Here is a 13,200-nt window from a genome sequence, read left to right on the forward strand (position 1 = left end):
TCCAGGTGCGGTCTAACCAGGGTATTAGATTTGTTAGTGACTATCTTATATTTATTGCTCCTAGTTCTGGTCTCCCCCACAAGTGGAAACATCATCTCTACGTCTACCCTTTCATAATCTTAAAGACCTCCATCGGGTCACCCCTCAGTCTTCTGTTTCTAGAGAAAAGAGCCCTAGCCTATTTAATCTTTCCCGACATAATCTCATTTCTGGTGTCCTAGTAAATCATTTTTGCACCTTCTCCAGAGCCTGTATATCCTTTTTATAATAGAGACCGGAACTGTTCTCAATACTCTGTGGATAAATGATATCTAATTAGCACAATATATTGATTATTCTTGTCAGAAAAGTAATGAATTGTGTGAAGTGTTTTGATAATGCAGTAAAGCCCTTTATAAATGCAAGTGTTTCTCTATTTTCCAGGATAAGGATTTGTCAGCCATGGCTCAGAGTTAAAAGGTTGAGGGTTCAAATCCCACTCGAGACTGAAGCACAAAATCTAGGCGGACTCTCCATTGCAGTACTGAGGGAGTGCTGCACTGTCGGAGGTGCTGACTTTCAGAAGAGATGTTAGGGCAGACGGGAGCCTCGGTTTATCAGGGGGATGTAAAAGATCCCATGGCACTATTTCAAAAAAGAGCAGGGGAGTTCTCCCTGGTGTCCTGGCCAACATTTACCCTTCAACCAACAGATTATGTAGTCATTTATCTTATTGCTGTTTACGGGACCTTGCTGTGAGCAAATTGGCTGCAACGTTTCCGACACTACAACAGTGACTACACTTCAAAAGTACTTTATTGGCTGTAAAGAGCTTTGGGATGTCCCGAAATCGTGAAAGGTGCTATATAAATGCAAGTTCTTTCTTTTCTTATGGTTCAGCTATCCATGCAACTGTGAAAAGTTACAAAGGCCTTTTCTTCCCATGTTACAGCTCACCTTATAAATAAAAGTAACAACTTGGAAAACTGTACTTTGCAGCACCAATTCAATAACTATAAATTCTGCCCCGTCTCCAACTCATTGGCTGATACAGTGGTGTGAATAGACACACTGCCATTTAAAGGCACCCTTACTGTCCCCAGTATGCTATTTTTTGTTTCCATTAGTGAGCATTTTCTTAAACTTTTACTAAACCATGGACCATCAGCTGTAGAGGGTCCCATGGCTTCTGCTGAATGTGAGTTGATGCAGGTTGTGATTCAGTGGGTGCTACAAGTGATCAGCTATCATTTTCTAGATTCAATTCTCTGTCAAACCTGCAATGTTTGTGTGTCAAATGTGAAAAGGGTTCTAAGGTAAGGTTTCATTTGTGGTAGGCCCAGGAAAATGCTCACTAATTCGAGGGAGATACTTTTCAGATTTTGAAGTACTGTTGGCAAACTATTCACCAATCACGTCGAACAATCCAAGTGCTGCAACAAATCATGATGGAAAAACTAAACATAATTTGATGTGAAGGCCATGTAGTAGAATGGGTAATTTCTAAATCCAGTTTTGGGCATCACAACACAGACTTTGGGTTGTAGCAAGCAGTAACACTTATTCAAAACATTCATCAACTGAAGAATGTGATTTAGGAAATAGAAAGTTTGAGTATAGATACTAATTTCTAAGGAGAGTGGAAAAAGTACATTAAAAATATTACAAGACCACACAAATAGGATATGCTTACTGACAATTTAGATGTTTTTGAACCGTTAATACCAAAAATTAGTTTCATTGTGCAGAATGACTGCAGAATGCTTTAATGTAGAAAGTGATATGTGAATTCAGAACAAGGCATGGGCTACTGGAGGTTGCATGACAATTGCAGAGTAAAAACGAGAAAGAGACTGTGTCCCGTAAATTTCCATATTTAAATGATGATCTATTGATTTTTATGTAGAGAACAAAGAGAGAAAAGAATGTGTTTGGGAAGGCAGAAATCATTTTTCTGGAGGAAAACGAGAGAGCAGGGAGAACACAAAAATTCTGATTCCAAGTTAAATATACTTCATGGGCTTTCGATGCTTGTTGCTTACCATGGAACAGCATTCTTTCATTTGAATGGTTGTGATTTTCTTCAGACACTTCTTTCCTTCGGTGTGTATATCTCTCCCAGAGTCTTTTATTACATACCCTTTGAATCTGAAATCATTTTCTGGTGAGTTACTGATTCCAATTTAATAGTTAAAAGCCAAAAGCAGAGAAAAAAACAATTAGTAATGCAGTACCTTCAAAAAATTGTATTTATTAAAGACTCCTCCAGCATGGCCACCATCTCTGTGCTCTCTCACTGTACTCTGCATCTGTAAAATGTTCATAAATGAATAAAAGTATAACCAGAGAAGGCATTGTAAATAAAAAAGTGTACTGAATATATTAAGTATCACATAAAAAATGCATGATCACCTCTTCCTCTACAGATTGGAATTCCTTATCCTCTGGTAACAAATCAATCAGAATTGTACCACTGCTGGAAGTATTTAAAGTTAGATATGGGTTGATGCCTAAATTTTAAAGAAAAGGAATCAATTACTTTTGATGTTTTGTGTGCTTGTTTTTTGTCTCCAAATTGCATTCCTTTTAACATTACAGTCTACTCCTCTTAATTCAATGTCACTTAACTCAAATAAACTTACCAGGGTTAGACTGTACTGTAGATTTAGTTCCAATCTTTAAACTTTTTCAATAGAACACAAATAGCTTGACCAGCAATGTGTATATTACATATTAAAAGACAACAGACAGGTTATGCAAGGGGTGGGGGGTGGAGGGAGGGAGATGAAGAAAGGAGGAGTTAACAGATGGCATCAAGTGTTTATAATTCTCTGTGCATATTTCATCTTTGCCCTATTTTTAAAATCAGATATAGATCAATGATAGAAAAGCAGTAAAACAGCAACAAAACATTGAACAGAACCAGTAAACATGAGGGATGGAGGTAAAGACTACGTTTTTAGTTTATTGGCACATAAACAATTTTTTTTTTGGAAATACATCAACCCAAAAACAATTGAATGCTCTGGGTATTAAAAATGTATTTAATTATAAAACTTAAGAAAATTAACAGCCTACGGTCATGCTCACTGGAGAGTTACAAGCATTTATGTATGCGCTAGTTTTTTTTTAAAAAAATGTTTTATTTGAGAACCTCAACTTGTTTGTGTTCTATTAATGACTGAAGCACTAGTAACAGTTTTTCCAAAATAAAATATACTGGTCTATAAACAAACGCTTTACCTTGCTGTCCAGCTATTAGTCGCTCAACCCCTTTGATGATTTTATGTCGATGGCCGTAAGCATTTATTCCAATTTCTTTTAGCTCTTTATGACCCATTTCAACCAATACATCTAATGTGATCTGCAAAAAAAAATCACAAACATCAATCAACAAGTAGTGCTAAAAGCTAAAGCTATCAATATGGCAGCAGTTCAAGACTAAACTGGACAAAAGAGCACAATCCTAAATTAACCAATTGCAAGAAAGATTATAAAACTGATTAGAATGCATAAAGGTCAGTTCGAAGGCAGTAATTAAACATACTTTTGGCAGTGGGACCTGGGTTCAAATCCAACACTGCAAACGAGATGAAGGTTTCATGTCCGATGGCTGGTAAAGTATCAAAATTAAAATATCTGTAGTTTAAGTCCAGTTGCCATTGTAAGTGTAAAATCAACATGCTCTTCAAGGTTAACACAATTTGCACCAACTCAGCAATCATACTCAGGTGTACCATACAATGAACATAGAAAATGAAAATGTCATGTTATTGGAGTGCGGTTGAGATATTGGCACATTGATCAGGTTACTGGAGACAGGATTTGTACTTCATTTGGCTTTGCCATATCTGACCCATTTATCATGCATAATAAAGTGGAAAAATACACCGTTCACATCTTTAACAAAAGTAAGTATTCACAAACGGATACAAGGAGAATTCGAGAAAATGCATAATGCTATAAATCTACCTGTTCTCTTTCAAAAATGTCACAGAGACGTTCCAGGCCCAAATTCCTCAAAAACTGATTAATAGTCATATCTATTCCTGGAACTGTAACAGAGAAAAAAAATCACCCAATAATAAATGTCAAAGTAACTACTGAAGGAGTACCTTCACACATGTTTACATTATATCCTCGATGTAGAAATTTGTTAGGAATATACATGTAATGTTTAATGTTGACAGCTTTCGAAAATCAGTTTGTATTAGGAGCATCCAACTTTTCCTACCATTTACATTAGAAAATATTTCCCCATTTTCAATGGTAATGATTTATAACACCTCTAACAATACAAAAAAATGCAGTTTTAAAATTAAATTTCCAGCTTCTTTAAAGAAGAAATGTTTGGTTGGGGTGAATGAAGTCCTTTTAATACCAATTATTAAAACAACTGCTTAGAGAAAATTGAAGTTGTATGCCCCAGATAACTGTTTTATTCAAATTAGTCACTTTCCTTTCCACAGAAGGCCATCATTTTGGATTTCAACTCAACTCTAGCCATTCCAAATACTTCTTTCTGTGAGAAGTGTTTTTTTAAAAAATATGGGTGGGTATATACTCTGTATTGAAAGAAAATATTTCAGACTTTCATTTGTTATAAAAATCAATTCCTGTAACAGAAATTAATTGCAAAAGGAATTAAAAATCTGCGAAAAAAATTAAGTTTAAAATGTGCATGCTTCAGTATGATATCGCATATTATAATTAACATGAAAGTATGTCACAACATAGGAAACCTAGATAATGGCAGTATAAAATTCTCAAGCAAGAAATCAAAGCAGTCCTTGCACTTTAAAAAGGTTAGTATATTATTCAAAACAGACCTGGATATTGTCTGTACACAAATGGCAGCATTAAGTAGTTTTAAAAATTCAAATATGACCCAGCTCCACAGAGGAAATGTCACATAAGGCTCTGTCCATTATTTAAAATGAAGTTAATTAACATTAAAATTCCTTTACCTTCTTTTTTCTCTAAGGTAGCAATTCCTTCTGCACCACACAAGCTGCCGCTGGAAGCTAGTTCAGAAAAATTAGTTGCAAGATTGTCTAGACTACTTGCAGCAGACAGATTTGCTGGACTGGATGGAACAGAGGGTAATGATGGGGCTGCAGGTCCTGCTGTTTGGGATGCATTGATAACAACAGCTTGAGGCTTGTAGCAAGATGGCAATGCAGAAGGAGGCATTGCAGCAATCAGCAAGGCACGGACATCATCTGCCTGTGTACAGATGGCAATTTAAAAAATATTACTTCAAACTATATTCAATTAAAATGACAAATTTTCCCAACATAAAGCTTAGACCTTAATAAAATTAGTGAATGAGAGGGCACAGTACATCTCAATGACCAGACTTTCATAAAACTGTAAAATTTTCTAACAAGAACATTGTAGAAAGCCATTTTGCGGTCAAGAAAAAAATTGTTCAGGAATCGGCCCTATTTCTATCTATATTTGGTTATGGCAAATCAGGTCATACTTTGTAAAAATTGGTATTAAAAAGGTTTCTTTCTGCTTTATAATGTTACAGCAGAAACTTTTTTTTAAATCTTTGGTCTAGAAAAAAGATAATGGCTATCATTAAATTGCTTAAATGAAACAGTAAACCATAATACTCAAATACAAAAATAATTTATTTAAAAATGTCTAGTCCTCATAGAAACCTATTGCAACATTATTCTAAGATTAGTAAGAAGATAAAGTATTAATACTACTGACACCTTGGAAACTAATCACGTGAATCACTTACATGCAGCTCCAGTTAGCCATGAAAAATAAAATGTAAAAATATGCTCGGCCCCATCCAATATACACAATGAAAACAATTACACAACTGCATATTATGTAATTATTTCATTTTTAGTCAATTTTTAATATAAATGACAATTTAAAAAGGTCATATCACAGGAATTCTAAAATATGTGTTATGGATAATAATTTTATTTTAATAGAATACCTACAGTGACTAGGTCTAACGGTGTTTGCCCTTCCTGGTTTTTCATAGTGGGGTCAGCTCCATGCGCTAGCAATAGCGCACACAGTTGTGTACGCCCTTTCTGGGCTGCTTCATGAAGGGGAGTAAAAGCCCATTTGTCTGTTGCATTTACGCAAGCATTATACTTTATCAACAATGCTGCTACATCCACATGCTGGAACCAAAAAAATAAAAATAATTTACATTTCAATTACTGTGGTGTTTAAAATTAAATAAAACAAATACAGTGCATGCCAGATAACGGGCGTTCACATTGTCTACAACAGACAACAGTATATAATCAGAACAGTCTGGAATTCAGTACACAAAGCCAAAAGACTAAACTATTACGCGTTTAGAGTCTAACTGGTTTTCATCTAGACATTCCCCTTCCTCTCAAGGTTACGTACTGTGATAAAAGGGGTACAATGTATTATTTTTCTTTCAATGAACAAATATTTTAAAAAGATCACAGCAACATTTGCATAAAAGAAAAAATCTGGATCACGCATGGCTTATTAACATGCTGAAGTTAGGCTTGTGGTGTTTTGAGAATAGAAATGTCCTATGACTCACTGAAGGTGTAGTGGTCATTGTACATAATGTGAATAATGATTTGGCCCATAATAGCCCATAGGAAACCTTGTCAGGGTGCCAGTCTCCAAGAGCATATGCATCTGATCATCAAACCTGTCTTTTCTCATGCCCATGAGCTATAAAGAAGCCCCATTCACTCATTCTACTTTCAACCAATGGATATTCCTATCACATTTACCAAAGAATAATCAAATGAACGATCTTAGATGAGCTATTTCTTAAGAGTGCTGGAATGAGATCCTAGGTGACCGAAATGATGGTTAATTTTACTCATCTAGCTTTAATCATCTACTGTGCCACTATTATTAAGCAACCTGATTGAGTCTTGGTGGAGTAACTAGAGATCTGCTTCCTTATCAAATTATACCTCTTATTGACAGCAAAGTATTAGATTGCCTCTTGGTTTCGGTCCAGGTCAGCTCCAGACAGTGGAAACATACAATTGATGATAGAACCTCAAACTGGAGTTATACTACCATTGCTTCTTATTTCTATTCAACATTTAATAGTTCAATGGTTGAAGGACATGTCCGATTGATTAACATAATACAAATGTCATCACAGTTCCAAATGCATATATGCCACGTCAACATCTCACATTGATAACCACAGTTTTTAGGCTGGTGCATAATTGCTAATGTTTGCTGACAAAAATCAGGATTGGATTTAAACTTTTGGGCTGCATGGCCTGTTGCCTGGAGTCACTGCAGAATGCTGTACAAATCTCTTCTGCGCTGCATGAAACTTAAGTGCATACTTGGCAGCGCAATCATGTGGCTCTCATGAAGGGTCGTGATGAAATGGCACCCGATGACATGGTAGTTCTTCCAATCTTCATGGGGCGACGGAAAGGATAGAAGGAGGAAGATATACAGCAGAGATTGATCATGTAAATTGTACTGGAGATTAAGTGACATAAAACTTTCCAAGCAGAGATGTGGAGCAGAGATTGATGCAGAATATTCTGAAGAGTGATATGAAATATATAAATTAGGGAGGTAATAAAAATGTCAATTATCAACGTTTGACTGCTGCTGTAGGCAAATGGGAATATGGGGGATGATAATGCAATAATGTAAATAGGCTGTAGGCTTGCTTATAAAATTATTGAAGGAGACACGTATATTTTCAGTCCAATTAAGATTGCTGTAAAGAGAACAGTGACGGGAACAATCCAATTGCCTTGCAGCTGTCTCTTCTGAAGCTGATGATGGATTCTATTTGAGGGTTGCATGTCCTTGGTGCTTGAATGCAGTTGCAGTTTCTAAGAGAATGGATCCTAGTGAGCTTAAAAACAACCAAAGAATCTTGCTGACACAGTGGGTCTGAAAACGATTCTTCAGATTTTTGTGGCACATATATCAAATACTTTGGAGCCCCTCTAAGCAATCAAAGAAATAGGCAGTATTTTACTTTAATGAGGAATCTGTAGGGCTTTATACAAGACTCTGGAGCATCAGATAGCTCAGAGAAACCTGCCTACAATGGTTTAATCAGTTTCTATAAGATTGAGTGCCTAATTTGGCTCCCATGAAGCAGCTGAAAATTATGAATGCGCATGATCAAATTTTGGATTTTTTTCTGGGATATATAGTTCAGCTCCAAAATCCATACAACAGTAAATGGGATATGCACTGAACCTCTCTCTCTCTCTTGAAAATGGAGTGAAACAAGATTAAATTTGATCGGTAACAGTGGTCAATGTCTTCAATGTAGTACTGAATGGCATCGGTAATTGTTATTTTGTTTTCTTTACATAAAATACTTGAATGGCCCTCATGCACCAGAGAACATAATAGGAATATAAGTTATATTCATAACAGCCATCTTAATTGGATTTAAAATACACCAGCATCAGCTTCAATAATTTTAGAAGTAAGCCTACAGCCTATTTACATTACTACATAATTTAGCTACGATACATGCATGAGTAGGCCTGCTGTGTGACACTATGGGTCAGAATTTGTCAAAATAACAAGGCTAATGGCGAGCACCATTATTTATGGGTAAACGGTACAGCAACTTCAGATGAGGCGTAGATGCGCGGTTAAATGTGAATATCCAGAAGTTGCTGCCCGGGTTGCGCTGCTCGGACATTAGCGTTCTGAAAATGGCATCTCGCCCTTAGCCTCCCCTTTTCTATTTTAGGAACTTGCTGTATTTGTCCATTAATTGCCCACTAAATCCACGAGAGAAAGTTAAGTCTCGTCATTTCAAGCGTTACGACCCTTTTAACGATGTGATGTGTTAATGACTGCCAATCAACCGTCCTGGCACGAAAATTAACGATTACAGGTGTGGAGTCTCATTCCTTCAGGTTTTTAAAATTTTCGGGGGGATTTAAAAAATGTTTAAATTCTCTTTTTTCTCTCTCAATTCAATTTTTCTTTCCCTCTCTATTTTTCTTTCTGTACCCGATTTGACATTGAATTCACCCCCTTTAATTCACCCTCCTTGTGTTTATTTGCCAATCCTTAAATCTGTTTGGTTAAGGAGACACCCTGTTTACTCAGATCCCAGATGCCCTTTTTCCCTCACTGTGCCATTATCAGCTTGCACTTTCAGCAACTTTGTGGGCAAACATTTTTTTGAGCTGAAGATTGTTGGAACAAGTTTAACTAACGGCAGACACCATTAGGTGCCCTGCTACAGCAAATTCTGGCCCTGTCTTTCATTGGCACAAAAATCAATTGTCACTTATGATAAATATTTGTACTCTTCCAGGATAAATAATTTTTGGCTTCAAAGTCAATACAGTGGATTTTCAAATGTTGGAAAATGCACCAAAAACTTCTAAAAACTCAATTTCCTGGACAGCATGTCCCCAGGGCTGCCTAGAAAATAAATATCACACCTACTGCACTCACATTAGCTTGAGAAATTTCTAACTCTACCCTGCAATAGAAGTGACAGAATACTGAGTATGACAGCTTAAATTACGAGAAGATCCTATCCTACTGCAAGCACCTGTTTTTAAATGTTAGATAAGGCCGATTAGATCTGTTTTTAACAAATTTAACATTCAGTCACCATAAAAGCATTGGCCTATATTCAAACATGTTTGAGTTGCTGGTTGTTTTCCTTTTTTTTCCCCCCCCCTTGAGTCGTTAGCTTTTTTGTAGATGCTTGTCACTTTTTGCTAGTGTTCCAGGTTGGCATGTTTGCGAATGGATTGCCAACTAAGGACATAAAAATTGACTTTCAGCCCACCTCTGACAAGTCCCACAAGTAAAATATATGAAGGTGAAGTCTACAGATGAGTGTTTGATCAATTCTTCCCTTTTCTCTATCCAGAGCAATTCAGCTGCTTAGCTGTAGCTCTACAGTCACAAGATAACTACAGATGAATGTGGCGATTTGGCCTCATCAATTCATCCATGCAGAAATACCCAGGGTCCATCATATCATTCAATTATCTTTTAAATCATTCCAAGATTTATGCCTACGCCACTCGGTTCGTTCTTCAGGATGTGAATTCACGTAGGAATGGAAGAAAATAGTGTGAAATCTATTAAACTTTGCAAGATTACTACACATGGCTGGGGGGGGGGGGCCCCCGAGAGCAAGAAAGAGCGAGAAACAAGTGTTAAATGTAAATGCTATTCTCCTGCATTACTGCTGTGCAGTAGAAAGTGAAAAACTGAAGGGCTAGCCACATTGCTCTCTATGCCAATTGAATTTGCCAGCAGTCTTTTTAGGAAGATCAGATTCCCTGCAATAAGTAATCTTCACATGTAAGCTCAAAGAGGATGGATCATAGCAAAAGGTTTGTATCTGCATTTTAGTGATCAAAGTACTCCACCTGTTAATTCAACCAACATTTGATCTCTCGAGTCAAGTTTTCTACCTTCCCTGAAACTTTTGGCAGAGCTCATACCATCAAAAGCTGAAGGTCAGTAACAGGATCTGAAGGGACCAGCAGTGATATAGTCAGGGAATTAAAATTCAAAATATTGTTGTTAATATTTGACAGAAATTAGAACATAGATGAAATAATCCATCCCCAAGGCCACAAATGTACAGGATACTGTAGTCTCTTCAGGTTTGTGGAAGCTGTTAAAGGAACTGAAGAAAATGACAAGGGTTGCTATATAGGATATTGGCATGGTGATCATCTGATGGGATGATGCATCCCTTTTAGGGAGATGGCCATGCTGTAAACTTTCCACATAGGTTCCAGTTTTTGGTTTATGCACAGTATGTGCAGAACTAATGAATAATACAATAGAAGCATATGCCGATAGGGTTCGATGAAGCAGGGAGGGAGGAGGCTTGTGTGGAGCATAAACACCGGCATGGACCTGTTGGGCTGAATGGCCTGTTTCTGTGCTGTACATTTTATGTAATTCTATGTAACAATCCAGTGATAATTGACAGTGCAATGTTAATTGCACCATTCAACACAATTTCTTCTTGTTCGTGGTACTCACCATGCAAAACTGTGGACATTCAAGTCCAATGCTTTTCTGCAGTTCTCAAAAGAATCACACCATTAAGTGCATACAGTAGGCACATAACAGAAAGATTTCCTTCAACCATCCACCGAGATCCAGGATCAAGCTAGGAGGTGGATTTGTGACAAAAAAATGGTGAACTGTTACAGGGAGGGAGACTTTAGCCTACACCAACCTGTTGCTAAGCCTCCTGGAGGGAAAGTCAAGCTGACATGTCTCTGCCAAAACCGGTTACATGAAGACTTGTATTAAGCAGCTGGTGACAATTAAAACTGGCACACAATTAGACGTGGACATCTAGGTGGCATATAGCAAGCTGCCCTGGGCAAGTACTTTTACTATACTGAAAACAAATATCCATCAAATTACTAATGAGGAAACTCTTGAGGTTTGGGACGAAAGATCTGGGAAGAGACAACCTGTGGGCTGGGTTTAGGAACATGTGCTCATATATCCAGGGTCTACTTTCATTGCATTGCAGAAAAGCAACTGCGGCTGAAGCATCATTGGATTATGGGGCATTTCCAGTACTATAGTCAGGAGGATGGTGACTGCACACACATTTTATGAGTTTTTCTCCTCACATTACTACTTGGAAGGAATTCCTCAAACCTCTGCCCACCTAGTGAAGGAGTGTCAGTTATCCAATAACCAACTGGTGACTATTCACCCAGAGGAGTTAAGTGAGGCTTTTTTAGTGCCAAGGTCGCTTCAAGGTGATGAGCCTGTCAAGGGGAGACTGGGACTGTGTAATCAGATACTTAAGCCAGGCAGATCCACAGTACTTTAACTGACCAACCATTATGGCTCACTAATGAGACCTAGAGGGGTAGACCTTTACTATGGGTTGGGATATTTCCCTTCCAGATATCAAACAAGCCAGTGGCCTAACAGGTAGGTTGGCACTAGCTGGATAAGCAGCAGTCCCCTATGTTTAGTAAGCTAGGTGATCTTAGCTGATTAAAAGCCTGCAGTATCACTACACACACTTGGGTTTCTTGCCAACTTGTGTGCTTCAGGCTTATGTAAATAAAGTCTCCCCCAATACTTTGTCAAGTATAAATTCTATGTAGCCTGATTTTACGATAAGTTCCCTTGCATGCCAAACATTTGTCTAACAAAAAAACAGGACAGTTTCAATATAAATACAGGACAGTTTCAATACATCATGACCTTGCGACATGATATGCATTGGAATGTTGACAGTTCCAACTGGAGCTAACATAACACAATTCGACTGCTTAGCCACCTATGGGGCGACTTGGTACAAGTAGAATAGCCAAAATCAAAGAGAGAGAACATTTGTGTTAAAAATGCGGTCAGCGCCGTCCTTAAATAACTTCACACCGACATTGAAGCATATATTCTACTCCTTCATAAGCAGGCACGATAACTTAATCAACCAGAACACCATTTACTACTGAGAGAGCAACTGGAGTTAGCACGGTGCTGCGTTTCATCTTACCCCATATGAAGCAGCATTATGTAAAGGAATCAGTCCACCTTTGTCTTGAGCATTCACATCAGCACCATGTTGCAGCAGATATTCTGCAACTTCTAGATTGTTGTATCCAGCTGTTAAACATAATACCATAGTGAATCACAACCAAAAAGTTATATTCATCACAATGTCCAATATATGGCTAATAAAATTAGTTTATCATTTGGAAATCCTTGAGTTAAATAGGCTAGATTTAATTTGCAGGTTGTTCATTCTCACTGCAGTTTCAAACAGGATTATGTATTTTTCTAGGTACAGTGCAGCAGTTTTAACTTGATAAATACACACCTACTATTCCTAGCTAAATTTAGATTATGACCAATCTAAAATTTTCAATATTCATGCCTTATGGGACTACAAACAGGACCCTCTCATTTACATCAATTATTCAGAAATGAAAGTAGACAGACAATTTATACTCATTTGCCCTGTTAATCAAATTGTATTTTAAAATCTTCATTAGGTAAAAGTCAAATTGGGAAATATGTCACTTTAATGGCAGTTGGCACTAAGGACATATCACCACTGATTACATATAAAGCTAAAAATTCAAACTTGCAAGGCTAACTCATTACAACATACAACAGTTTGAATTGTAATTTCTAACCTCCAAATGATAAGCAAAATCTTGGAGATGACATGACAACTGCTTTATATAAATGACACAATGTAGTGAAAACTACATTTAT

General features: G+C 37.2%; 1 protein-coding gene across 5 annotated transcripts in view; it reads right to left on the reverse strand.

The window, feature by feature from the left end:
- Positions 1–13,200, reverse strand: part of LOC137340138 (poly [ADP-ribose] polymerase tankyrase-2) — a 74,076-nt gene that overhangs the window by 9,915 nt on the left and 50,961 nt on the right. For 4 of the 5 annotated variants that reach the window (XM_068002473.1, XM_068002474.1, XM_068002471.1 and 1 more), the window contains 8 exons: positions 12,476–12,585; positions 5,946–6,134; positions 4,947–5,205; positions 3,952–4,034; positions 3,223–3,343; positions 2,392–2,489; positions 2,214–2,288; positions 2,022–2,127 (listed from right to left, as the gene is read on the reverse strand). In XM_068002473.1, coding sequence (XP_067858574.1) covers positions 2,022–2,127; positions 2,214–2,288; positions 2,392–2,489; positions 3,223–3,343; positions 3,952–4,034; positions 4,947–5,205; positions 5,946–6,134; positions 12,476–12,585 — 1,041 coding nt within the window. The remainder of the gene's footprint in view (positions 1–2,021; positions 2,128–2,213; positions 2,289–2,391; positions 2,490–3,222; positions 3,344–3,951; positions 4,035–4,946; positions 5,206–5,945; positions 6,135–12,475; positions 12,586–13,200) is intronic. The other variant, XM_068002475.1, reaches the window with a different exon arrangement.

This window comes from Heptranchias perlo, chromosome 21 (genome assembly GCF_035084215.1).
Source record: "Heptranchias perlo isolate sHepPer1 chromosome 21, sHepPer1.hap1, whole genome shotgun sequence".
Lineage (NCBI taxonomy): Eukaryota > Metazoa > Chordata > Chondrichthyes > Hexanchiformes > Hexanchidae > Heptranchias > Heptranchias perlo.